We start from the raw sequence: 27,879 nt of genomic DNA, 5'->3' as shown, positions 1-27,879 counted from the left end.
TTTAGCTTCATTATGAGCCTTCAAGATATGCCAGAACCAGAGTAAGGAATTGCACCAATGCATTAAGAGTAGCTTTCAGATGGCCTTCTCCTCTAAAAGATTGGATCATGAGGTCTAGATATGTTTATCTTCTGTGCTTTCATCTCTCATATTCTGGAAGATAGAGAGATGGTCAATTCCTCCTCCTTTCTTTAGCCTCTCAAATCTTATACTCAAGGCTCTCTAGTTTCAGGAGGTCTCAACAAATTCACGACAGAAACTTTCATTATGTCGCACTGAAAGATCAGATCAGACTTGCACAGTGAATCACCATCGCCTGGGAGATCCTTTAAGATAACTTCTCCACATCCATGAAGGTTGGCACCCATTAAAAGCTTTAAGAAATATGTAATTGATACTTTAACCTCTGCTGAATTCCTGGGAGGAAAAGTCATTTCTCTTGTTATAATGACAGAGAACTGACTCACTTAAGATTGAGAGATGGCCTGTTGAATATACTTGAAAGCTTTCTGATAATTTAAAAAACCCATAAGCCAGAACTCAAATTTATCCACAGTAACTACTTGTATGTACTTCTGGTTTGGATTGTTCACATTTTCACTTTGGTTGGCTCCCTTTATCTTCTTTAATGGAATCATGACCTGTCTAAGATAAAGTGAATCTGTTGAGTGAATATTCACTAGGATCATCTAAAGAAAGAGCGGGCGGAGGGAGTAAGAGATGTTTTCAAAGAACATTTAAGTTCTGGAATTTCTATCCTGAATTTACCTTGTAAGGTGTTCTAACCAACTCTTGTGTTGGCAGAGTGAATGTAAGAGATCTCTCACTGCAGAAGGCAACATTTTCAGTGGAGATTAAGAGAAGCCCTGCAATAGGACCAGCTGTTGTCGACAAATAACATTGGGAAGCATTCAATAGCTTCTCTCCTTCTCTAACACTAAAGATCTGATTGAATAACTTCTCAACACCACCTTCTTTAAGAATTCTGGCACCCAACCTCAACTTCCCCTTCACAGTTGCAGATACCTTGGGCCCCAATTTAACTGTAACAACCAACAATTTGGAACAACATTAAATACTGTTCATTATTCTATTCTAACAATAGCAATTGGTAATTAATACTAGTTTAGAGAGGAAAAGTATTGAAATTTTCGAAAACATGTTAGCATATTTTTAGTAAAAAACTAGATACTCGGAAGAAAGACTGCAGTCCTCATACAGTGAACAGTTTTTATCATAGAAACCCCCGAAAAAAGAGGGCGGGGGGGGAGGGAGAAAATGGGAACAAGAAATAGATCTTCAACCTTAACAAGAAGATAGTTACCATGCTCACGAATTCCATGTTTGAAATTGTCAGCTTTTTTTCCCAGCTTGTTGATCCATTCTATCAGTGTGTAACTTCTATCTGCATTGTCAAAGCTAAACCATTAATGCATAGCTTAAAGATTTAAATTGTTTTGTTATAGCTAATAGTTTTAGCATATTAGCTGTTGAATATATGCAATACAAGAGAGAGAGAGAGAGAGATTACATTGTTTGGATCTGGGAGATTTCTTTGAAGGAGTGGAAATAAAATATGGGCTAGCAGTTTCTGATACAGTAGTAGGTTTTTCTGCTGATTTTTCAACTGTATAAGATAGTGAGTTAACTGGAATTCCGATGACATGATCTGGAAATTGGTTCTTCATATTGGATGAACACAGATTCAGTCTGCTCACGCTTCCTATTTGAAGAGCCTTGTTTTCTCTTATCTTAGACTACAAGACCCAAATGTTCTCCTCAGCCAGAGAAGAAGACGAATGGCTTTCAGTGGTGAAGCAAAACTTGCATTTTGGTAGTATATTTAAAGGAACAGAATTGGATGGTGAACCACAACATTCTTTTGTCTAGTCATCTATGGCTCATCAACATCTATAAAGACAAATATGGAAAAAGAAAGAAAAAAGAAAAAGTTACCATTGACTGTTCAGTCTGATGGCCTTCCAAGAGTTTAGAAAGGCCAGTCTTACTTAAGAATTTCTCCATTTTGGGGGGGTGGGGGAGAAAAGAAGGATAAGACCATATAGGTTATTTAGATAAATAAAAATAGGGTTTTCTTCCTGTTGAGATGTGTTATCCGATATTATAAGGGTATTTTTGGTATTTTATTTATGCTTTATTTATGTACTTTAGAACAAGGGTAGAACTATAATTTGGGATGTGACACTGTTCACGTGAACAGTGTCGTGAACAGTGTTTCCCTTTGTAATATCTTTTATTACTATTATTATAAATAGAGAGCTTGACTGATCCCATTGATCATTCAAGCCATTCACGAAATTCCTGTTTTGTTAACATGGCATCAGAGCCAAATACACTCTGATCTAGGTTTTCAAAACCCACCTCCCTCCCTTCGATTTTTTTCTCCTTCCCTCCATCGAGCTTCTTCCCTTCTTCTTTCTTCCTTTCTTTTGGTTCTTCTTCTCCCATCAGAGCAGCACTACTGAGGTGATCGTAATGATCTAGCTGCTGCCCCAACATACCTCCTTTTTTATGCCTCTTTTTTGGATCGAGTGGAGCTGAAGAACTGTCTGCGACTTGAAGATTCCTATTTTTTTTTTGGAGATCAGGCCTCGACATCTGTTTCGACTGCATCTTCTATTGTGGGATCTTTATTTAATATTGTTCTCAGCCCCTATTCACTTCATCAGATTGGTTGAAGACCCCAGCCCCTTATCGATCTCTCTTCTCAGGGTTTTTTTCAAAACCCTGACATTAATTGATCTTGGGGTTGGGCTACTGGTTTCTGTTGCATCTGATAGGCACCCTTGCTGCCTTCATTCGACATCATTCCCAGCCTACATATCTGAGATTTTTTACTCCAATACAGCCCTCTTCTATTGGGGGTCGATTCCAGAATTTTTTTTTGGATATTTTTTGCTTGTTTGCTGCTTCATTGAAGATTTGGTTACCTGCTGCAATGACTGGTTCAGATTCTTCTTCGGCCAATCCCGGACTGATTTTCTTCCCCTTGCAATCAAACTTGATGGCTCTAACTACCTGAAGTGGTCTCGGTCTACCTATTTGACAGTAGCTGGCCGTGGCCTCACTGGCCATCCTCTTGGGACAACAACTAAACCTGTGGAAGAGGGTTCTCAGCTCAACAAGTGATTATCTAATGATGTGATGGTGATGTCCTACTTGATCCATTCTATGCAAAAGGATATCTCAGATAATTTTCTTCTACTGGACACAACCCATACTATCTGGAATGGTGCCAAAGAGACTTATGGTCGCATGGGGAATGATGCAAAGGTCTATGAGATTAGAAAGAAGGCTAATGCCACTACCCAACAGGAGCTCTCTGTCTCCAAATACTATGCTACCCTTAAGAACATGTAGCAGCAATTAGATCATTACTCCGACTATCAGCCCTCTACTGTTACTGATCTGGCTGCCTATCGCAAACACTTTGACAAAATATGTGTCTATGATTTTTTGGCTGGAATAAATATAGAGTTTGATCCTATTCGGGTGCAAGTACTTGGGCAGTCCCCTTTTCCATCCCTAGAGCAGGCCTTTGCCTTGGTTCATAATGAGGAATCTCGTCAGACTGCTATGCTGCATTCCTCGACTATTGATCAATCCGCCTTGCAAGTTGCTTCCAGTACTCCTTCTCTTACCACTACTGATGGTGGTACTGCTGTCCCTAAAGGTCCTGTCAAGTGTAAACACTGCAACAGGCCCTATCAAACTAAGGCTCAATGTTGGAAGCTCCATGGGAAGCCTGCTGATTTTGAGGAAAAGAAAGCCCGTGGGAAGTTTAAGCCCAAGGCTCATATGGCTGATTCTCCTACTACTGTTGCTGCTGCCCCTTCATCTGACATTGGGCTAACTCAAGATGAGCTCCTAGCTTTTCGTCGCATGCTACAGGCCTCTTCCGCTGCCTCCACTACGGCATCTGCACCTGCTACCCCTCCTGGTTCTAATTTTATCTCAGGTACTCCAGTCAGTAGTCTGTGTGCATCGGCCGTATCAAATCCTTGGATTATAGATTCCGGTGCCACTGACCATATGACTGGCTCCTCCCATGTATTTCATCTTTATTCTCCATCTTCTAGCAAAGACAATGTTCGAGTAGTAATGGTTCCCTTTCTCCTATTAATGGGACGGGTTCTATACGCTGCTCACCTACCCTTTCATTAAAATCTGTTTTGCATGTTCCATCATTTTCTACCAACCTTCTCTCTATTAGTAGTCTCACTAGAGATCTGAACTGCAAACTGACTTTTTTCCCTTCTCATTGTGTCACACAGGATCTGGAGACGGGGCGCACGATTGGGGGTGGTAAGATGCAGGGTGGACTCTACTTACTTGACCCGGGTCAGCCTTCTACTTTGCATTCGGCTTCCTCTACAGCTCATCATTTACAGTCCACCTCGTCCCCTGACCTTCATCTCTAGCACTGTCAACTTGGTCATCCATCCCTTAGTATTTTATCTCTTTTGTTTCCGCGCTTGATTAAGCATTGTAATAGGAATGAGTTTTATGTGAGGCTTGTGTTTTGGCCAAACAGACTCATTCCAATTATTCTCCATTAAATAAAAGAAGTGAGTCTCCTTTTGCTTTGGTTCATTCTGATGTGTGGGGCCCTGAATTTGATCCATGGATCATTCGGTGTATTTTTCTGGGCTGTTCTGCGACTCAAAAAGGATACAAGTGTTACCATCCACCTTCTCGTCGTACTTTTGTCTCCATGGATATTGTCTTCCATGAGTCCTTGTCATATTATTCCCAGACACCTCTTCAGGGGGAGCAGGATCAGGGTTTTGAAGATGTGCCTGCTATTCTTCCGGCTTCTATTTAGGGGGAGCCCTCTATAACTTCAGCTCCTACAGTGGCTCCTATTCAGGGGGAGCGTAGACCAGTCAGTCAAATCCCTGTTGATAAGGTATATACCCGGGAGCGCACAGGACAAGTTGAGACTACCACCACCACCATACCACCTCAACAATTGTCTGCACTTGATCCAGATCCAGACCCTGCTACATCATCTGGTAAGGATCGCTCCCTTGACTTACCTATTGCTGTTCATAAAGGCCTTAGGTCATACACCCAACACCCCATCTCCAATGTTGTTTCCTATGATGCTTTATCTCCTTCCTATCGTGCATTTGTTTCTTCTCTTTCCTCTATTTCTATTCCTCAGAAATGGTAGGAGGCGATTGCAGATCCTAAGTGGAAAGCAACCATGATGGAAGAAATAACGGCCTTACTTAAAAATGAGACATTGGGAGCTAGTTGTTCTTCCTTCGGGTAAGAAACCAGTCGGGTGCAAATGGGTATTTGTTGTCAAACAGAAGCCAGATGGAATAGTGGATAGATATAAAGCCAGGCTTGTGGCCAGAGGCTTCACTCAGACTTATGGGATCGACTACCAGGAGACATTTTCCCCTGTTGCGAAGTTGAACACTGTCCAGGTCTTACTGTCTTGTGCTGTCAACTTTGGCTGGGACCTACAGCAGTTGGATGTAAAAAATGCATTTCTTCATGGGGAGTTGGAAGAGGAGGTTTATATGGATGTTCCTCTGGTTTTTCCTCTGACAAGACCCATGGGAAAGTTTGTAGGCTCAAACGGGCACTCTATGTGTTGAAGCAATCTCCACGGGTATGGTTTGGTAGGTTTCATAAAGCCATGGTCTCCTGTGGATACAAACAGAGTAATGCTCATCACACTCTGTTCATCAAGTGAAAGGGAGAAAAGGTCACTCTTCTCATAGTTTATGTTGATGACATAGTTGTGACTGGTAATGATACAGATGAAGTTTCTCACCTGCAGGCTTTCTTGGGACGGGAATTTGACATAAAAGATCTAGGACAGCTAAGATATTTTCTTGGGATTAAAGTTGCCCGTTCTCCAAAAGGCATGTTTCTCTCCTAGAGAAAGTATGTTCTAGATTTAATATCAGAGACTGGTTTGCTTGGTTGTCATCCTTATGACACTCCCTTGGAAGCTACTACCAGTCTGCAAGAGAAGGATGGTGAACCTGTTGATAAGGGCAGGTATCAACGATTGGTGGGCAAGCTGATTTATCTCTCCCACACCAGACCAGATATTGCCATTGCTGTGAGTCTTGTGAACCAGTTCATGCATGATCCTTATTCCACTCACATGGCTGCTGTTCTTTGTATTCTCCATTACTTGAAGTCAGCTCCAGGAAAGGGGATCCTTTTGTCTCCTCATGACCATCTTCGCATTGAGGCTTACACGGATGCTGACTGGGGTGGTAACCCTGATAAGAAATCTACCTCCGGTTATTGTACTTTTGTTGGAGGAAATCTGGTCACATGGCGGAGTAAAAAGCAAAATGTTGTGGCAAGATCTAGTGCTGAAGCTGAATTCGGTGCTATGGCCCAGGGCATATGTGAGTTACTGTGGCTTCAGAGTTTACTCCTTGATATCCGTGGTTCTGTTCATCTTCCGATGATGTTGTACTGTGACAACAAAGCAGCAATTAGCATTGCCCACAATCCAGTGCAGCATGACCGTACCAAACATGTGGAGATTGACAGACACTTCATCAAGGAGAAGTTAGAGAGTGGGCAGATTTCTATCCCTTTTGTGAAGTCTGGAGATCAACTGGCTAATGTCTTCACCAAAGGGTTGAGTGGGAAGTTGATTTATCCTAGTCTAGTCAAGTTGGGCATGTGTGATATCTATGCCCCAACTTGAGGGGGAGTGTTGAGATGTGTTACCCGATATTATAAGGGTATTTTTGGTATTTTATTTATGCTTTATTTATATACTTTTTAACATGGGTAGAATTGTAATTTGGGCTGTGACACTGTTCATGTGAACAGTATCGTGAACAGTGTTTCCCTTTGTAATCTCTTTTATTATTATTATTATAAATAGAGAGCTTGACTGATCTCATTGATCATTCAAGCCATTCACGAAATTCCTGTTTTGTTAACACTTCCCTGTCACTATGTCTAATGAAGTACGACATTTCACTATTTGCCATTTGGCAGAACATGAATTAGTCCATGTGATAGAGGACCCCACTTACATCTCAATGGCCAAATTTTACAACTTTTCACATAGGATCTTTGATGGCATAGAAATAGTCTTTCCACCATTGTTACTACTTTTAAGTTTCTAGGAGAATGACATAAGTAGGCATTTGATACTCTTGTTATTTCTTGGTCAAAAGTAACAATTTTTAGGAGGAGTAACAATTGAATACCCATAGAAGAGGTCCCAATTAGGTCTAAAGCTTTCAGTTGGTTCAACATCGCTAACTTTAAAAGACAGCCTTATTGCTTGCCACTTAGTCAGCACTATACATCTCGATACTATATGATGATCCATAGAAACAGAGGAAAATGGTCTTTCCTCAGTGATACTGGGATGCTACATTTACTGAGCATTGCACTTGAAGTAGAACTTTTCAATCACAAAACATCATATATTTTCATTTTCATATTTTATGCTATTTGTCTCTCTGATGCAGCCATGGGCTTTCCTTATTTTTGCAAGCTACATTGCTTAGAATTAATATTTTACAAAAAAAAAAAAAAAAAAATCACTTGCCAACCAAAATCTAATGATCAAATACCACACTAGATAGTATACTGATTTGACAAAAATAAGCATTAAATATTACATCACTATGGCTGATTGCACTAATCAATCAGAAAACCCAACCACTACTCTTCTTAGAAATTTTATTAAAGATACAAACAGTGAAGTCAAAACCTGGTTAGAAAGAAAAGATAATTATAAAAAGCCTTCTATCAAGGACAATGCACATGTATGCTTATATGTAAAGCAGAGGTTTTGGTTTTTTTTTCACTCATCCTGAGGTGGAAGGGAGTGGCTAGTAGGCCAGGCAACTAAAGATGCTTCAGCTCTTTCCACAGCGTCCACCTCATCAGAAATGATCCATACATGAGGTAACATACAAAAGAGCCCCCCCTCCCAAGGCTTTTCTTTGACAAAAACTAATGTGGAAATGGGATAGGGCAGCAACCCATATTTTATGATTTGGCAAGCATGGAATTAGCATCACCTCGTACCTCTCATAGGCCAGACATAAGAACAAATATCCCATTTTGTAGGGCTTGAAGCTTTTATTGGGTTGGTGAAACTGAAAACATTGTCTTATGAAAATAGGTCATATTTGATATGGGCTGTGGCAAACTCATGACAAGGGGCCCTCAGCTACAATCCCTTCAGTAAAAAATAGAAAAGTTTATAGTGGCACTAGTTACTCGGAAAAAGTACTTTAGCTAGATCAACCTGCAAGAAAGTATGCTCCCCCAAGAATGATTTACACTTCCAATGGGATTTCAGGTACAATTTCAGTCACATATATGTTTTGTAATTACAATAATGAGAAAACCTGGAAGAGATGAAACAATATCCTGCATGGAATATGTGTAACAATATAAGTCTATGATTAGTGGTGAAGAATTGTAGAGCTATCTTACATCATTAACTCAATTTATACATGATCTGCAACTGTGAACCTTTTTTCATTTCGTACAAGGGATTCCAAAGGAGATGGGGGTAATTATGATCCTTTTGGTATCATTGCTGAAAACTAACTCATTAAATATTTGGAAATGGCCTGTTGAAGATACTTGAAAACTTTCAGGTAATTTAGAAATCCCATAAACCAGAACTCAAACCTTGGAGTCCTTTTATGTATTTGAAGGAACAAAGTTGGGTGGTTAATCATACCTTTCTTCTGCAGTGTAATCCATGGCTCACCAACAGGAATATAGGCACAGAGATACAAAAAAGAAAAGCTTCTAGTGGCTGTTGTGTCCTTCCATGACTTTTCAAAGAACTTGGAAAAGTCTCTGTATTCTTTGTCAATCTCCCTAAGAATAACATTTTTTTTTTTAATTTTTTTAAAGGAAGATATTGGTTATTCTAGTTAAATAATATCAATTGTTGTGATAGAATTTAAACCTAGGAAGGCCTCAATCAAATGAAACAATCACTTCTTATTTACATCTGTTTGTAATATTAGAATTAACTGTGCAACTAAACATACAACTTTGAGTAAACATCCTCATATATGAGCTGAATATCTTTCTTCAGTAGTACTCAAATGTTCTTATAATAGTGAAAAGAATACAAACTTTGTATTCTTGTTTATTTCTTATGGTTTGTGTACCCCAAAAAACCAGTTACCAAGAAGTTACTATAAAAACTCATATTTATATCTATAGTATCTTGCAGACAATATAAAGGAAATAATTACATTTTCAATTGGAGATCACAGGTGGTTGGGTCAACAATGACAACTTTCAAGGATAAGAAATTTGTCCCCCCTGATTGTGAGGTACTGAGTCAGCCTTGTCCGCTTAGAAATCACATAATCCATAGAAGCACCAAATGACTATTAACATAATTTCATATGGTCCAGATCAAGTGATTTATCGATCTAGATCTCACACATTTGTGAGACTAACTTCACTGACCGTAGAATCAAAATCATCCATTCTAACATTCTTAGAAGGAACAGTAATGGATCATTAGATTTGTTCTGTTGGCATGATTATCATATATTATTTTTCCTTTATCTTTTGCTGCTTGTGTCTCTGATGTGGGCAGTGAAGCTTTTTGTGTTGGCAATCTAACTTTCTGATTTCTTGCTAAAACATAAAAGCATAGCCCAAAGCAAATCAAGTGTCACACTGAAAATTATAATAATCCGGTGATTTCAGAGAGACGGTTAGATACAATGTCATCAAGGGTAGACTGCATCCATTTAAGAAAGCCCAACAACCACTTCTTTCCTTAAAGATCAATTAGAGAGTTGAGCAGATGAAGTTAAATTCTGTCGATGAATAACAATAAGCCAATTAAAGCCATTAGAGACAGTATCCACATGTGCTTATCTGTAATACAGGCCTTTTTGCATTCTTTTCTCTTCATGCTGAGGTGGAAGAGAGTGGGCAGTAGGCCAAGCAAGATAATGATATTTTGTTTAATCGATCACCATCTCAGCACAAAACCATGTAAGTAACAAAAGAATCTAATCTGGATTTGGTGGTATGGAAATGGAAAGGGCATAGGGCAGCAACTCTTATTTTATGCTTTAGAGAAAAGTGAATAGTATTAACACATCAGAACTGAATCAGCTCCCAACTCTCATAGGCCAAACAAACATCCCATACTATAGGGACTTGAAACTTTATTAGGTCAAGTATTGGAGTATGTGATAGAAGGTGGACTGGAAAATGTAGGGCTATAGATCTATGTTACAAAACTCAATGAAGCTAAGCCAAAAAAAATGGCCAAAATCAGTGGCTTGAGTCAGATCCATCTTTTCTCAGAGGTAAATTTTATTCCACACAAGATCATGAGCCAAAACAAGGGATTGGACCAAGTCCAACAGTAAGCTATGATCCATGGGAGTCCGTTTACTTACTAAATGGAAATCTATATATGCAAAAGTTCAAGGAAAGTTGAGCCCCCAACTGCCCAAGAAGGAAAATTTTATATAAAAAGTTGAGGGAAAGATAGTGTTGAATTGTTTCAAAATATGAATCAGAAAATGGCATACTCACCTATTAACATCCAATTCAAAAGGTTTCTTTGGGATTGATGGAAAACAGGAAACACAGACATAGATTTTGAAAAAAATGAGATATTCCCATCTTAATTTAAATACGCTTATGTCGTCTGCCTTACCAAACTTTAATTTAGCACAACCACCTCTGCTACCATGAAAATATGCAACTTTTTGTTGAATGTCCAACCCAAGAGCTTAATCTATTAAGTGAAGAAGCCCAACTAGTTCATGAAGTCATTGAAGGTCTCAAATTTGTCGATATGAAATTATTCTTGACACACTCCCTTGTGTGCCACCTCTTTTTTTGGGTAACCGTACATGAATGTCATCAACATAGTGGGCCTGATGGCCCTGATACTATATTGAAGTATTCAACTAGAAAGCTTAAGCTATGAGGTGGAGAGACCCAATTGGTATATGAAGTCATCAAAGGTCTGTTATTTCATGTGAGATTATTCGCCACACTTCTCATGACTTCTACTTTAATCTCTATGTTTTTTTTGTTCTTTCATTAAAAATTTAACCTTTTTCTATTTATTTTCATTCCTATCCCGTTTTCTTTTCTTTAAGACAATTTCTATAAAATATTTTGTGTTGAAACAGAAGGAGCCTATCTCACCATGAAAGTGCATCATTACTTATTTTCTAAGATAGATTCGTTGCTCTTTGAGGATTTCAAAGGAAAAAAAGAAACAAAAATTAGATCTCTATTTCTTTTAGAAAGAATTCTCTACTCCACGGATTGGTAAAGGTGTTTCCAGATAAAAATGAGTTTTGTTGCCAAATTTGCCTTTGGTTAATAGATTAGAGTTCATTTCTGGTCTGCTGTATCAGCGAAATCAACTACAAGATTAAGGTACACTTTACTCAAATATATTTTCTTACATCTAAAGATCCAAAAAACTTTAGGGCTTTGCCTGGACATAAATTCATTAACATAAACATGAAGTATATACATGAATTCATGTGAATAAAGTTAGCATTTACAAGAAGATAAGCAAAAATGAGAGGTGGTCCAAGGCACCATTTACAGGGACATGACAACTTCAATAAAATGGATTCTTAATGCTTCTTCAATCAAGGCTTTGATCAGGACTAGATTGCTGAACTCAACTTGGCCTCTTTACTATCTAAATTTGTATGACAATTCCATCTCAGCTAACCTCTGTGTCAGCCCAAATCTCCCTGAAACATAGCTGATCTCTTACCATACCATCATTTGCATTGAGAATGCACGTATTATTCAGAATTAGACCTCCATTCGCTTTTGCACTGTTTGAGAACCAGATGATGTTTCTCTGGCTGGGAATTGAAAACTCTCTGAAATCTTCATGCCTTATGGAAGCTATGATGTGGGTTTGGATTCTGGACTTTGAGACTAGCTTCGTTGTGAACCTTCAAGATATGCCAGAGCCAGAGGAAGCAATTGCACCATGTATTGACAGGAGCTTTACAGATGGCCTTCTCTTCAAAAAGATTGGATCATGAGGGCTAAAATTAGTTTATCTTCTGTGCTTCAATCTCTCATGGGCGTGCTGTGTATTACTTGAACTTCTTCTCTTGAGGATAGAGAGCTGATCAATTCCCCCTCCTTTCTTTAGCCTCTCAGTTCTTATAGTACTCAGGGCACTTGAGTTTCATGATGTGGCACTGAAAGATCAGTCCAGACTAGTACAGAGAATCACCATTGCCTGGGGGATTCTCCACACCCATGAAGGTTGTCACCCATTACCAGGTTTAAGAAATATGTACATGATACTTTAACCTTGTCTGAATTCCTTGTAGGAAAAGTCAATTAATCTTAAGATTGAGAGATGGCCTGTTGAATATACTTGAAGGCTTTCTGATAATTTAGAAAACCCATAAACCAGAACTCAAATTTATCCACAGTAACTACTTGTATGTACTTCTGGTTTGGATTGTTCACGTTTTCACTTTGGTTGGCTCCCTTTATCTTCTTTAATGGAATCATGACCTGTATAAGATTATAAGAATGTGTTGAGTGAATATTTAATACGATCATCTGAAGAAAGAGCAGGTAGAGAGAGGGAGATTTTCAAGAAATTTGAAGTTGTGGAATTTCAATCCTGAATTACCTTGTAAGGTGCTCTAATCAACTCCTGTGTCGGCAGAGTGAATGTAAGAGATCTCTCACTACAGAAGGCAACATTTTCAGTGGAGATAAAGAGGAGCCCTGCAATAGGACCAGCTGTTGTTGACAAATAACATTGGGAAGCATTCAATAGCTTCTCTCCTTCTCTAACACTGAAGATCTGCTTGAATAACTTCTCAACACCACCTTCTTTAAGAATCCTGGCACCCAACCTCAACTTCCCCTTCACAGTTGAAGATACCTTGGGCCCCAATTTAACTGTAACATCCAACAATTTGGAACAACATTAAATTCTGTTCATTATTCTAACCAATGGTAATTCTAATTTAGAGAAGAAATAGATAATTCAATACTAACACAAAGATAGTTACCATGATCACGAACTCCATGTGTGAAACTGTCAGCTTTTTTTCCCAGCTTGTTGATCCATTCTATCAGTGTGTTAACTCTATCTGCATTGTCAAAGCTAAACCATTAATGCATAGCTTAAAGATTTAAATTCTTTTGTTATAGCTAATAATCTCACAAATTAGCTGTTGAATATATATACAATACATGATATAGATAGATAGATGGACACACAGAGAGAGAGATTACATTGTTTGGATCTGGGAGACTCCTTTGGAGGGGTGGAAATAAAATATGGGCTAGCAGTTTCCGATACAGTAGTATGTTTCTCTGCTGATTTTTCAACTGTATAAGATACTGAGCTCACTGGAATTCCTATGACATGATCTGGAAATTGGTTCTTCATATTGGATGAACACAGATTCGATCTCCTAACGCTTCCTATTTGAAGAGCCTCGTCTATCTTATCTTAGACTGCAAGACCCAAATGTTCTCCAAGGCCAGAGAAGAAGATGAATGGCTTTCACTGGTAGAGCAAAACTTGCACTTTGGTAGTATATTTAAAGGAACAGAGTTGGGTGGTGAGTGAATCACAAGATTCTGTTGCCAAGTCATCTATGGCTCATCAACAGCAATAAAGACAGAGATAAGGATAAAGAAAAACAAATAAAGAGGTCCCATAGAATTTTGTCTGATGGCCTTTCAAAGAGCTTGGAAAGGTCCAATCTGATATGTGATTTTCTCCATGTTGAAAAGTAGGGAGGAAAGGTGGAGGTGATTATGCAATTCGTATATGACCATTTACCCATAGGATCTTTGATGGCACAGAAAGATTGTCTTTCCAGCATTGTTACTACTTTTTAAGTTTCCAGGAGAATGACATAATTAGTCATTTGATATTCTTGTTATTTCTTATTCAAAAAGTAATTAGTTTCGTATAAGTTACAATTGAAGACCCACAGAAGAGGTCCCAAATATATTCAAATCCCATATGCAATTAGGTCTGAAGCTTTCAGTTAGTTCAATAGAAACAGAGGAAAATGGTCCTCAAGCCATATATTTGGGCTTTCGTCATTTGTGGAAGGGACATTTCTTGGTGAGAGCATTGCTTAGAAGTAATATTTACAAAATAAAAATCACAGATCAACCCAAATCTTATGATCAAATACCACACAAGATATTATACTGATTTGACAAAAATACAAAAATAAGTATTAAATATTACATCATTATGGAAGATTACACTATTTAGAGGTACAAACAGTGAAGTCAAAATTATCCTGCTTAGAAAGAAAAGACAATTATAATATGGCTTCTATTATTAAAGACAAAGCACATGTATGCTTACCTGTAAAGCTAGGGTTTTGGCTTCTTTTTTTTTCCTTACTCATCCTGAGGTGGAAGGGAGTCAGGGAGTGGAAAGGGGATAGGGCAGCAACCCATATTTTATGCTTTGGCAAGCAAGGAAAAAGGCATCACCACATCAGATTTGGTATGGGCTGTGGCAAACCCATGACAAGGTGTAAGATGGATGCAGTCATCCAGATCTTCATAAAACTGAGTCCATGTGTACTATTAAAGGAAACTAACATGTGGTAATATATAGGTGGGTTCATGTGATGGAGGATTTATGTCCAACTAACCAAGTTTCAGCCAAAAACAAGCAGGTGAAACGTCTCAAAAAGTGCTTTTCAGAGTTCCATAAAAGAGAAAGGGCTCTATACACTATAATTATATAATAGAATCTTACATGTTAGCATTTCAGCGATCAGCATCTGTGCTTCCACTACGAGTTCCTGCGTATTTGGACAGAGATTTGAAACTGAGAATCCATATCGGTGGAAAATACTTCCTCATCTAATGTGGAATTATATATTTCAGGGCTTAAAAAAAGAATCTATACATCTATCATCAAACCCTACCATATTTTCTTTCTTAGCCATTGTTGGTTCATCAATTCAATCAGTTCCTCTCTCTTACATTTATCAAGAATATTATGAATTGATTTTGGATAATGATGGCGTGTGTCATTCACAAAGTAAGAGGAGGCATATAGCCGGTGCAATGGAAGAAGAAATAAATACCGACAGGGGAGGGAGACATTGTGACAGTGTTGGGTGGAGGTAGGGGTGTGCGCAGGAGCAGCGACAAGGGGAGGAAGATGAGGGGGTGGGAGGGCAGTGGGGCGGCGAGGCGGAGGGAGTTGGAGGCGAGCTGACTAGGCATGCGCTGGGATGTGTGCCAGTCAGCCCAACCGTTGGATGCTTCATTGTGCATTTATTAAGTGATCTCTTCGATGGATAGGATCTGGATCCGCGAGGGTGTGAGTTGCAGAGATCCGGATCCTCTACTTCCAAGCTGCCCCTACTGTCATGCGCTTCAGACACAGTAAGGTCGTAAAGACCGCTTTACCCTCGCTCGGGTAGGGGTAGGACGGTTTTTTTTGCTGCCTGGTTGTGTCTGGGGCGCACACAGCAATAGGGGCAGCTTGGCAGTAGAGGACCCCAACGCGAGTTGCAAAGCTCCAAGAATAAGAAAGAGAGAAGGGGGTTTTTATTTTTTTTAACCAAAGACTCAGAGAGAGGATCTTGTAAGGATAAGCCATGCGTGCCTCATGCACGCATGGCTTACCATGCAACTACACGCATGGCTGGCGAAGGGTAGGGCTGCACAGAAAAATATCATCTCCAATTCTCTAAAAGTGTGCAGTGCGGCAATTCGAGGTTGAGATGTCGACATCTAGCAATTCGGACATCCAAAAAAAAAATCAATGAGCTTAGACCATTGGATGTCCAAGCTGCCAAGTATTGACATCTCCACCCCGAATTACCTACACACTTCAAAGAATTGGAGAGGATTAAAAACAATCAACTTTTTTTTTACCTTTTTGATTTTAAAGGTTTAAATTAAAACATTAATAATTTTCAATCTGTAAGGCCAAATTTGACACACCTTATATCGCTACAAATCTCTCTTTGAGTACTTTCTATCCGTACGGTGATCAACTTTGAATTTTGTTGGGGAACTGGCCAAAAATGCCCGACAAATGTGTGAGACTTGCAAAATGATTCTTTACACCGATTGAAGTCCTAAAGGTATCAGATTTGAACTAAATTTTATGCATATGCTCAAAATAGCTGAATAAGATCATCCTAAGAGTTTTGGCTTAAATCAGAACGGTTCAGACACCGAAATTATGTCAGGGGTAAAATGTCATTTCACATTGGATGGAGACTCAACATCATCATATTTGAATGAAATTTTAAGCGTAAGCTCAAAATAGTTGAATAAAGCCATCCTAAGACTTTCGGCTCAAATCAAAAAGGTTCGAATACCGAGATAATACATACCAAGAGTAAAACAGTCATTTTCATAAATGACATAAAATTTGGGTGAAATTTTATGTACGTGTTCAGACCAGCTAAATAAGGTTATCCTAGGAGTTTTGGTCTATTTGGGAAAACTTTGGTATCCAAATTCTGAGATGGGTAGAAGGGTAATTTTTGTCACACAATCGCCACAACAAGAGTTAGGTGGGCCATGATCATCATCACCGAAAGGTCCCCCCCCCCCCTCCCCAGGTGTCAAAATGTAATACCTACAAAATGTCTCTTTTTGATTGAGGCGATGCTTAAGATGTTGAAAGTCAATGAATGATTACATTTTGACATGGGCAAGAAAAAATAGGACCTACACCTACCTTAAGGGTCCAGGCGTGAAGAAAATTCAGAAAAAAAAAACCCCTCTTCAGCAAACAAAACCCAAGAATTTTGAAAAAGAAAAAACCAAGCAAAACAGCCAAAAAGGAAATCAATAAAGATGGGAGAACGAGATACCCACCAACAGAAAATAGGCGAATTTGATGGTCACTCAGTCAAAACTCAAAGGAAAATCCTCAAATCAAAGGAAGTCAATGGTTGTGAAAGAAAGGTAGATGGTGAGTTCACAAGAGCAACACGTCAATCCTGAAAATGGAGAAAACTCTTTGGGAACTCTGCCGAAGAAATGGACACAGGAAAGAATTCAACTAAGATGGTATGAGGAAGTGATGATGAAAATAGCAACAACATCGTCATTCCCTTAAAATGTAAGAACCGGTAAGGATATTCTTTCGAAAGCCCAAAAGGATGAGGGGAAGGTGATGGTTTTGACAGGACATGAAGGTGGCTTCTCAAGCTGACTATGTATTCTCTCTCATCTTATGTAATATAAATTCACTTATGTCTGTCTTACCAAACCATAATATGAATATATGAAACTTTTTGTTGAATTAATGTCCAACCCAAAAGCTTAATCTATTAAGTGAACAAGCCCACTGGTATATGAAGTCATTGAAAATGTTATATTAGTCAATGTGGAATTATTCTCGACACTCTCCCTTATCTGCCACCCATTTTTTTGGGTACCAGTACATGAATGTCATTAACATAGTGGTATGGTGGCTCTGCTATTATATTAAAGTGTCAAATTAAAAGCTTAAGCTATTGGATGGAGATCAGACCCACTATTTTCGTGCAACCACCGCCACCACCTCCCGCCACCGCCACAACCACCTCCACCCTTCCCAAAGAAATATAGAGAATGTATTCTCAGAAATTTAACAACCAATTGGATTTTTTTTATTCTTGAAATATTTCATATTGATACCACCAAAACAATTTCAATTGTTTGACCAAAATTCTATTTGTTGACTATTTCATGAAATCAATCCAAAATTGAAATAGAAATCATACCAAATCAAGCCGAAGTCATCCAAGGTCTATTAGTTGATGTGAGATTATTCACTACACTTCTCATGACCTCTACCTTAATCTATACTTTTTTTGTTCTTTCATTAAAAATTTTGCCTTTTTCTATTTATTTTCATTCCTATACGGTTTTCTTTTCCTTCAAAACAAAATTTCTATAAAATATTTCCTGTTGATACAAAAGTAGCCTAAATTACCATGAAAGTGGAATTTTTATCTGCTGCTATAATTGGAGTGCTGCTGTGCGCATCATGCGGCGCAGCAGCGTCCAAGTGTGCACAGCGGGGCACAGCAGCACTCCAGTTACAGCAGCGAATAAAGGTCCAAGTGCATCATTACTTCTCTTCCAAGATAGATGAGTTGCTCTTCGAGGATTTCAAAAGAAAAAGGGAAACAAAATTAGGTCTCTATTTCTTTTAGAAAGGGCTCTCTACTCTATGGTTTGACAAAGGTGTTTCCCGAATAAAAATGAATTTTGTGCCCAATTTGCCTTTGGTTAATAGATCAGAGCGCATTCCTGGTGAGCTATATCATCGAAATCATATAGTAGATTCTAGATTAAGGAACATACCTTACTCAAAGGTATTTTCTTACATCCAAAGATCCAAAAGATTTTTGTGCTTTGTATAGACACAAGTTTCACTAACATAAACATGAAGCCTATACATGAATTCACAAGTAAAGTGAACATTTACAAGAAGAGAAGCAAAAAAGAGAAGTGGTTCCAGGCACCATATACTGGGACTTTTTTTTTTTGTTTTTTGGGTAGAAATATACTGGAACTTGAATGGATTCTTGATACTTCTTCAATCAAGGCTTTGAGCAGGGTTAAATTGCCAAACTCAATCTGGCCTTCTTTACTATTTAAAATTCGTATAACAATTCCATCTCAGCAAGCCTTTGTGTTGGCCAAGTCTCCCTGAAACATAGCTGATCTCTTACCTTTGCAGCCAATAACCATCATTTGTATGGAGAATACTCGCATTATTTGTAATTGGATCTCCATTCCCTTTTGCACTGGATAAGAACCACATGATGTTTCTCTGGTTGGGAATTGAAAACTCTGACATCTTCATGCCTTACAGATGCTATGAAGTGAGTTTGGATTCTGGACTCTGAGACTAGTTTCATAGTGACCTTTCAAGATATGCCAGAGCCAGAGTAAGCAATTGCACCATGCATTGACAGGAGCTTTCAGTGACCTTCTCCTCTAAAGATTGGATCATAAGGTTCAGACAAGTTTATCTTCTATTGCTTGAACTTCTTCTCTTGAAGATGGAGAGCTGATCAAATCCTCCTCCTTTCTTTAGTCTCTCAAATCTTATACTCAGGGCACTTGAGTATCAGGTCTCATCAAATTCATGACAGAAACCTTCGTGATGTGGCACTGAAAGATCAGTCCAGACTTGTACAGAGAATCACCATCACCAGGGGGACCGACCCTTTAAGATAACTTCTCCACACCCATAAAGAGATTCGAGAAATATGTACATGATACTTTAACCTTGGCTGAATTCCTGGGAGGAAAAGTCAATTTCTCTTGTTATAAAGATAGAGAGCTGACTGATTCTTGCGAGCTTACTTGCACATCTCTACGAGGGCGTTTTCTTCTTCCTAGGTGCACCTAGATTCAGCCGCTTTGCTGTAAAAGACCGAGTTTCTATGGGATCAGTTTGAATGAACTTGGATCGAGCCAGATGAATTCTCAATTGAAATCTCTTCTTCTTCATCTTTTCTTGAGGCGCTGTAAGCCCTTAAGATTGAGAGACGGCCTGTTGAATATACTTGAAAGCTTTTTGATAATTTAGAAAACCCATTAGCCAGAATTCAAATTTATCCACAGTAACTACTTGTATGTACTTCTGGTTTGGATTTTTCACATTTTCACTTTGGTTTGCTCCCTTTATCTTCATTAATGGAATCACGACCTGTATAAGATAATAAGAACGTGTTCAGTGAATATTTAATAGGACAATCTGAAGAAAGAGAGATAAATTTTCAAGAAAATTTAAGTTGTGGAATTTCTATCCTGAATTTACCTTGTAAGGTGTTCTAATCAACTCTTGTGTTGGCAGAGTGAATGTAACAGATCTCTCGCTGCAGAAGGCAACATTTTCAGTGGAGATAAAGAGGATCCCTGCAATAGGACCTGCTGTTGTTGACAAATAACATTGGGAAGCATTCAATAGCTTCTCCCCTTCTCTAACACTGAAGATCTGCTTGAATAACTTCTCAACACCACCTTTTTTAAGAATTCTGGCACCTAACTTTAACTTCCCCTTCACAGTTGCAGATACCTTGGGCCCCAATCTAACTGTAACATCCAACAATTTGCAACAACATTAAACACTGTTCATTATTCTAACCAATGGCAATTGGCAATACTGGTTTACAGAAGAAAAAGATTGAAATTTCAGAAAATATGTTCGCGTATTTTTAGTAAGAAAACTAGAAAAAGATAATTCAACACTAACAAGAAGATAGTTACCATGCTCACGAACTCCATGTGTGAAACTATCAGCTTTTTTTCCCAGCTTGTTGATCCAATCTATCAGTGTGTCAACTCTATCTGCATTGTCAAAGCTAAATCATTAATGCATAGTTTAAAGATTTAAATTCTTTTGTCATAGCTAATAGTTTAGAAAATTAACTTTTGAATATTTGCAGTTCATAATAAAGATGGGGTAGGGGAGAGAAAGAGAGAGAGAGAGAGAGAGAGAGAAAGATTACATTGTTTTGATCTGGGAGACTCCTTTGAAGGAGTGGATATAAAATATGGGCTAGCTGTTTCTGATATAGTAGGTTTCTCTGCTGATTTTTCAACTGTATAAGATACTGAGCTAACTGGAATTCCCATGACATGATCTGCAAATTGGTTCTTCATATTGGATGAACACAGAATCAATCTGCTCAAGCTTCCTAATTGAAGAGTCTCGTCTATCTTGTCTTAGACTACAAGACCCAAATGTCCTCCTCAAACAGAGAAGAAGATGAATGGCTTTCACTGGTGGAGCAAAACTTGCATTTTGGTAGTATATTTAAAGGAACAGGATTGGATGGGTGAATCACAATATTATGTTGCCAAGTCATCCATGGCTCATCAACAGCAATAAAGACAGAGAAATGAATAAAGAAAGGAAAAGGAAGAGGTAATGTAGATACACCAAAAAAAAAACCTTTAAAACAATTAAAAAAAAGAAGTAGATAGTGGAAAGTAATTCTTGTGTGAATCTAACAAGAATTTTGGAGGTGATTCTGCAATTTTTGTATGACCATACACATAGGACTGTTCAAACTCTGGTCTCCATAGGATTGAGTCATTGGATTTGAACAAATCATAGGATATTTGATGGCACAGAAAGAATGTCTTTCCACCATTTTCCAGTTTCTTAGAAGTTACAATTAAAGACCCATAGAAGAGGTCCCAATATATTCAAATCCCATATGCAATTAGGTCTAAAGCTTTCAGTTGCTCCAACATTGCTAACTTTTAAAGGCCAGGAAACATGAACACCTTGATTGATTGCCACTGAGTCAGCATTGTCCATCTCGATACTATATGATATGATCAATAGAAACAGAGGAAAATGGTCCTCATTCCATGCAGACAAGCCCTATTTGTGCTATAAAGATTGTAATCGTCCAATCCAACAAGCTTGGAAACTATAAAGATTTAATTGTTTTCATTTTCATATTATACTATTTGTCTCTCTGATGCACCATGGGCTTTCTTTATTTGTTCTAGCAACATGGCTTAGTGATAGTATTCCTTAGAATTAATATTTATAAAATAAAAAACACAGACCAACCGAAATCAAATGATCAAATATCATACTAGATAGTATACTGATTTAACAAAAATTAGCATTAAATATTACATCACTATGGTCAGATTACACTAATCAATCAGTAAAAAATCTAGTAAAGGTACAAAACAGTGAAGTCAAGACCTGCTTAGAAAGAAAAGGCAATTATAAAAGGCCTTCTATTAAGGACAATGCACATGTATGCTTATATGTAAAGCAGAGCTTTTGGCTTTCTTTTTTACTCATCCTGAGGTGGAAGGGAGTGTGGTTAGTAAGCCATGCAACTAAAGATACTCATCCTGAGGTGGAAGGGAGTGTGGTTAGTAAGCCATGCAACTAAAGATGCTTGAGCTCCTTTTTTATAGTGTCCACCTCATATAATATGGATGTGGAAAGGTATAGGGCAGCAACCCATATTTTATGCTTTGGCAAGCAGGGAAATGGCATCACTGCATCAGCTAGTACCTCTTATAGGCCAGGCAAAAGAACAAATATCCCATTTTGTAGGGCTTTGAAGCTTTTATTGGGTCCCTGAAATCTCTTATCCTAATCACAAGTGTCTCAGAAGCAACATAGTTGATACCTCAACCCACCCCCACAAGGAACTTTGATACCAAATCAAATCCACGACAGCACATGGCAACACACATCTCTCTCTCTCTCTAGTTTCTGAGCAAATTCTTTGGTTTGTCAAAGATTCCTCTTATCTCCTACAGAGATCATGGACCTATGGGAAGTTTCAAGTTGTTATTGATTTTTATTAAGTATCCAACCAAAAGTTTGCGAGGAAACAGAAAACTTTTCTTACCTGATTGGATGAGAGGCCCATCTCTCCAAGTTGCACAACTGCAGAATCCCAAGTTATTCTTTTTAGTGCTTCTAAGGGTAACCAAGAAATTTGTTTGACTAGTTTCTGCAAAAACCCAAGCTATTGCAACTGAGGGTTAAGAGGGTTAATCCAGACATTTACTTCTTTTTTTTTGATGAAAGTGTAATCACACAAACCACACACCAAGACATGTATTGGACTATATATTCACAGGTTTCCAATATTTCTTACCGATTGAAAAGGGCTTGTCGATTTGGCTGTGCTAGGGTTGAGATTTACGGAATCGAGATCGGACTGAACCGGGACGGGCTAAGGTCTTGGGTTGAGTCCTGCACTAACCTAGTCTGACCGGTTCCTGTATATATAAGTAAGGGGAGAGGGATAGATAGGCACACCGCCTACGTGCGGTAAGCTAGCATGTATCACCAATGGGGGTGCAGGGCCAGGCCGTCCGTGCACAGGGCATGGCTGGCGGTGCCATACGGGGCACGGCCAAGCCCGCTTGTGCGTGGTTGGGCGTGCCTCATGTGCGCACAGCTTACCATGTAGCTGCACGCATGGCTGGTGCAGGGCAGGGCTGCACAAGAAAATATCATCTCCAATTCTCTAAAAGTGTGTGTGAAGTGTGAAGTGCGGCAGTTCGGGTGGAGATGTCGACACTTGGCAGTTCGGACATCCAACAGTGTCAAGCTCGAGAAGGGAAAAAAAAATCAATAAGCTTGGACCGTTGGATGTCTAAGCTGTCAGGTGTTGACATCTCCACCCCGAACTATCTTTGTGATTTTTTCACCAATGTATCCTTCTCCTTCATTCCAAGGTCAATCAACAATCTGGCAGATACCTTGGCCCGGAAGGTCCTATCATTCCCGAGTATGGTAGAATGGCCATTATCCACTCCTTGGCTTTATGACTTAAGTAACTCTGAAGCCGTTGCTTGTACTCGTTCTCTCTTTCAATAAATCTACAGTTTACCAAAAAAAAAAGAGGATTAAAAACAATCAACTTTTTTATTTTTTTTTCTTTTTGATTTTAAAGGTTTAAACTAAAGCATTAATTTTCAATCCGTAAGGCCAAATTTGATACACCTTATATCTCTACAAATCTCTTTTCGAGTGCTTTCCATCCGTACGGTGATCAACTTCGAATTTTGTTGGGGAAGTGGCCAAAAAGGCCCGACAAATGTGTGGGACTTGCAAAATGATTCTTTACACCGATTGAGGTCCAAAAGGTAATAGATTTGAACTAAATTTTATGCATTTACTTTTTTTTTTTTTTTGGGTAATTTTATCCATATACTCAAAATAGCAGAATAAGATCACCCTAAGAATTTTAGCTTAAATCGGAAAAGTTCAGACACGAAATTATATCAGGGGTAAAATGTCATTTCACATTGGATGGAGACTCAACATCATCATATTTGAATGAAATTTTAAGCTTAAGCTCAAAATAGTTGAATAAAGCCATCCTAAGACTTTCGGCTCAAATCGAAAAGGTTCGAGTACCGAGATAATACGTACCAAGAGTAAAACGGTCATTTTCATAAATGACATTAGATTCGAGTGAAATTTTATGTACGTGTTCAGAATGGCTAAATAAGGTGATCCTAGGAGTTTTGGTCTATTTGGGAAAATTTTGGTATGCAAATTATGAGATGGGTAGAATGGTAATTTTTGCCAGACAATCGCCATAGGAGTTAGGTGAGCCATGATCATCATCGCCGAAAGATCCCCCCCCCCCCCCTCCCAAGTGTCAAAATGGCCCCTTTTTGAGTGAGGCGATGCTTAAGACGTTGAAAGTCAAAGAATGATTACATTTTGACATGGGCAAGAAAAAATACTACCTACACCTTGCTCAGGGGTGCAGGCGTGAAGAAAATCCGAAAATAAAAAACCCCTCTTCAGCAAATAAATCCTAAGAATTTCGAAAAAGAAAAAACCAAGCAAAACAGCCCGAATGGAAATCAGTAAAGATTGGCAGAACGAGCTACCCACCAACACAAAATAGGCGAATTTGATGGTCACTCGGTCAAAACTTAGACGAAAATCCTCACATCAAAGGAATTCAGTGGTTGTGAAAGAAAGGTAGATGATGAGTTCATAAGAACAACACATCGATCTTGAAAAATGGAGAAAACTCTTTGGGAACTCCGCCGAAGAAATGGATAGTGGAAAGAGTTCAACTAAGATGGTATGAGGAAGTAATGATGAAAATAGCGACAACATCGTCATTCCCTTAAAATGGGAGAACCGGTAAGGATATTCTTTCGAAAGCCCAAAAGGATGAGGGAAAGGTGATGGTTTTGACAGAGCATGTAGTTGACCTCTCAAGCTGCCTATGTAATTTAAATTCACCTATGTCTGTCTTACCCAACCATAATATGAATATATGAAATTTCAACCCAAAAAAAAAAAGGAATATATGAAACTTTTTGTTGAATTAATGTCCAACCCAAAAGCTTAATCTATTAAGTGAAGAAGCCCTACTGGTATATGGAGTCATTGAAGGTGTTATATTAGTCAATGTGGAATTATTCTAGACACTCCCTTATTTGCCACCCATTTTTTTTGGTGACCGTATATGAATGTCATTAACATAATGGCATGGTGGCTCTGCTACTATATTAAAGTGTCAAATTAAAAAGCTTAAGCTATTGGATGGATATCAGAGCCACCACTTTCATGCTACCACTGCCACCCTTCCCAAAGAAATATAGAGAATCTATTCTCAGAAATTGAACAACCAAATGGATTTGTTTATTCTTGAAATATTTCATATAGATACCACTAAAACAATTTCAATTTGTTGACCAAAAATCTATTTGTTGACTATTTCATTAAATCAATCCAAAACTGAAATAGAAATCATACCAAATCAGGCCGAAGTCATCCATTGTCTGTTAGTTGATGTGAGATTATTCACCACACTTCTCATGACCTCTACTTTAATCTATACTTTTCTTGTTCTTTCATGAAAAATTTTACCTTTTTCTATTTATTTTCATTCCTTCACGGTTTTCTTTTCCTTTAAAACAAAATTTCTATAAAATATTTCCTGTTGAAACAAAAGGAGCCTAACTTACCATGAAAGTGCATCATTACTTCTCTTCTAAGATAGATTAGTTGCTCTTCGAGGATTTCAAAGGAAAAAAGGGAAACAAAATTAGGTCTCTATTTCTTTTAGAAAGGGCTCTCTACTCTATGGTTTGATAAAGGTGTTTCCGGAATAAAAATGAATTTTGTGCCCAATTTGCCTTTGGTTAATAGATCAGAGAACATTCCCGGTGAGCTATATCATCGAAATCATATACTAGATTAAGGAACACACCTTACTCAAAGGTATTTTCTTACATCCAAAGATCCTAAGAATTTTTGTGCTTTGTGTAGACACAAGTTTCATTAACATAAACATGAAGCCTATACATGAATTCATAAGTAAAGTTAACATTTACAAGAAGGGAAGCAAAAAATGAGAGGTGGTTCCAGGCACCATATACAGGGACTTTTTTTTTGTAGATATATACTGGGATTTGACAACTTCAATAAAATGGATTCTTGATGCTTCTTCAATCAAGGCTTTGAGCAGGGTTACATTGAAACATAGCTGATCTCTTACCTTTGCAGTCAATAACCATCATTTGTGTGGAGAATGCACGCGTTATTTGTAATTGGATCTCCTTCTCTTTTGCACTGGATAAGAACCACATGATGTTTCTCTGGTTGGGAATTGAAAACTCTCTGACATCTTCATGCCTTACAGATGCTATGAAGTGGGTTTGGATTCTGGACTTGAGACTAGTTTCATAGTGAACTTTCAAGGTATCCCAGAGCCAGAGTAAGCAATTGCACCATGCATTGAGAGGAGCTTCTAGTGACCTTCTCCTCTAAAGATTGGACCATAAGTTCCAGACAAGTTTATCTTCATGGGTGTGCTTTATATTGCTTGAACTTCTTCTCTTGAAGATAGAGAGCTGATCATATCCTCCTCCTTTCTTTAGTCTCTCAAATCTTATACTCAGGGCACTTGAGTATCAGGTCTCATCAAATTCATGACAGAAACTTTCGTGATGAGGCACTGAAAGATCAGTCCAGACTTGTACAGAGAATCACCATCACTTGGGGGACCATTTAAGATAACTTCTCCACACCCATAAAGAGATTCGAGAAATATGTACATGATACTTTAACCTTGGCTGAATTCCTGGGAGAATAAGTCAATTTCTCTTGTTATAATGATAGAGAACTGACTCCCTTAAGATTGAGAGATGGCCTGTTGAATATACTTGAAAGCTTTCTGATAATTTAGAAAACCCATAAACCAGAATTCAAATTTATCCACAGTAACTGCTTGTATGTACTTCTGGTTTGGATTGTTCACATTTTCACTTTGGTTGGCTCTCTTTATCTTCATTGATGGAATCATGACCTGTATAACATAATAAGAACGTGTTCAGTGAATATTAATGGACCATCTGAAGAAAGGGAGAGAAATTTTCAAGAAATTTTAAGTTGTGGAAATTCTGTCCTGAATTTACCTTGTAAGGTGTTCTAATCAACTCTTGTGTTGGAAGAGTGAATGTAAGAGATCTCTCGCTGCAGAAGGCAACATTTTCAGTGGAGATAAAGAGGATCCCTGCAATAGGACCAGCTGTTGTTGGCAAATAACATTGAGAAGCATTCAATAGCTTCTCCCCTTCTCTAACACTGAATATCTGCTTGAATAACTTCTCAACACCACCTTTTTGAAGAATTCTAGCACCCAACCTTAACTTCCCCTTCACAGTTGCAGATACCTTCGGCCCCAATCTAACTGTAACATCCAACAATTTGGAACAACATTAAATATTGTTCATTATTCTAACAAAAAATTGGCGATACTGGTTTACAGAAGAAAAATATTGAAATTTCAGAAAATATGTTCATATAATTTTAGTAAAAAAACTAGAAAAGGATAATTCAACAGTAACACGAAGATAGTTACCATGCTCACGAACTCCATGTGTGAAACTATCTGCTTTCTTTCCCAGCTTGTTGATCCAATCTATCAGTGTGTCAACTCTATCTGCATTGTCAAAGCTAAATCATTAATGCATAGCTCAAAGATTTAAATTCTTTTGTCATAGCTAACAATTTAGCAAATTAGCTGTTGAATATTTTCAGTTCATAATAGAGAGAGAGAGAGAGAGAGAGAGAGAGAGAGAAATTACATTGTTTGGATCTGGGAGACTCCTTTGAAGGAGTGGATATAAAATATGGGCTAGCTGTTTCTGATATAGTAGGTTTCTCTGCTGATTTTTCAACTGTATAAGATACTGAGCTAACTGGAATTCCAATGACATGATCTGCAAATTGGTTCTTCATATTGGATGAACACAGATTCAATCTTGTCAAGCTTCCTATTTGAAGAGTCTCGTCTATCTTGACTTAGACTATAAGACCCAAATGTTCTCCTCGGACAGAGAAGAAGA

The 27,879-nt window shown here is 38.3% G+C and overlaps 4 protein-coding genes across 16 annotated transcripts in view; all 4 read right to left on the bottom strand.

Moving 5' to 3' along the window:
* LOC122664811 (putative GEM-like protein 8) overlaps positions 1–1,872 on the bottom strand; it is a 12,370-nt gene extending 10,498 nt beyond the window's left edge. Inside the window, exon 1 of the mRNA XM_043860807.1 lies at positions 1,532–1,872. Coding sequence (XP_043716742.1) covers positions 1,532–1,688 — 157 coding nt within the window. The 5' untranslated portion in view covers positions 1,689–1,872. The remainder of the gene's footprint in view (positions 1–1,531) is intronic.
* Positions 1–27,879, bottom strand: part of LOC122664810 (putative GEM-like protein 8) — a 58,293-nt gene that overhangs the window by 487 nt on the left and 29,927 nt on the right. The window lies entirely within an intron of this gene.
* LOC122664808 (putative GEM-like protein 8) lies at positions 156–27,879 on the bottom strand. Of its 9 annotated transcripts, none has more exons than XM_043860797.1 (5): positions 27,619–27,863; positions 13,056–13,136; positions 12,668–12,942; positions 12,391–12,546; positions 156–485 (listed from the first exon to the last, which is right to left on the bottom strand). In XM_043860797.1, the coding sequence occupies exons 1-5, from the start codon at positions 27,770–27,772 to the stop codon at positions 468–470; spliced, it is 684 nt and encodes a 227-aa protein (XP_043716732.1). In that variant the 5' UTR covers positions 27,773–27,863; the 3' UTR covers positions 156–467. The 9 variants fall into 9 exon arrangements, with proteins under 9 accessions (XP_043716732.1, XP_043716733.1, XP_043716725.1 ...); XM_043860798.1 differs by lacking the exon at positions 27,619–27,863 and adding an exon at positions 20,511–20,775; XM_043860790.1 differs by lacking the exon at positions 27,619–27,863 and adding an exon at positions 13,282–13,590 and having other exon boundaries at positions 156–466; positions 12,372–12,546.
* LOC122664809 (putative GEM-like protein 8) overlaps positions 19,032–27,879 on the bottom strand; it is a 43,893-nt gene continuing 35,045 nt past the window's right edge. For 4 of the 5 annotated variants that reach the window (XM_043860799.1, XM_043860800.1, XM_043860805.1 and 1 more), the window contains exon 5: positions 19,032–19,349. The gene's annotated coding sequence lies outside the window, so the exon portion shown is untranslated. Of the gene's footprint in view, positions 19,350–26,309; positions 26,663–27,879 lie in introns of those variants that run through there. The other variant, XM_043860801.1, reaches the window with a different exon arrangement.

The sequence above is a fragment of the Telopea speciosissima genome, chromosome 6 (genome assembly GCF_018873765.1).
Source record: "Telopea speciosissima isolate NSW1024214 ecotype Mountain lineage chromosome 6, Tspe_v1, whole genome shotgun sequence".
Classification (NCBI taxonomy): Eukaryota; Viridiplantae; Streptophyta; class Magnoliopsida; order Proteales; family Proteaceae; genus Telopea; species Telopea speciosissima.
Note: the sequence above shows the minus strand (reverse complement) of the source record. Positions and strands in the feature narration are given on the sequence as shown.

Excerpts from the sequence above, each read along its gene's own strand:
- LOC122664808 (XM_043860790.1), bottom strand. The coding sequence starts at position 13,438 with ATGAAGAACCAATTTCCAGATCATGTCATAGGAATTCCAGTGAGCTCA. Across the intron at positions 12,943-13,055 it reads ACATGGAGTTCGTGATCATG|TTAAATTGGGGCCCAAGGTA; the intron begins GTAACTATCTTT and ends TGGATGTTACAG. Across the intron at positions 12,547-12,667 it reads TGATTAGAGCACCTTACAAG|GTCATGATTCCATTAAAGAA; the intron begins GTAATTCAGGAT and ends AATCTTATACAG.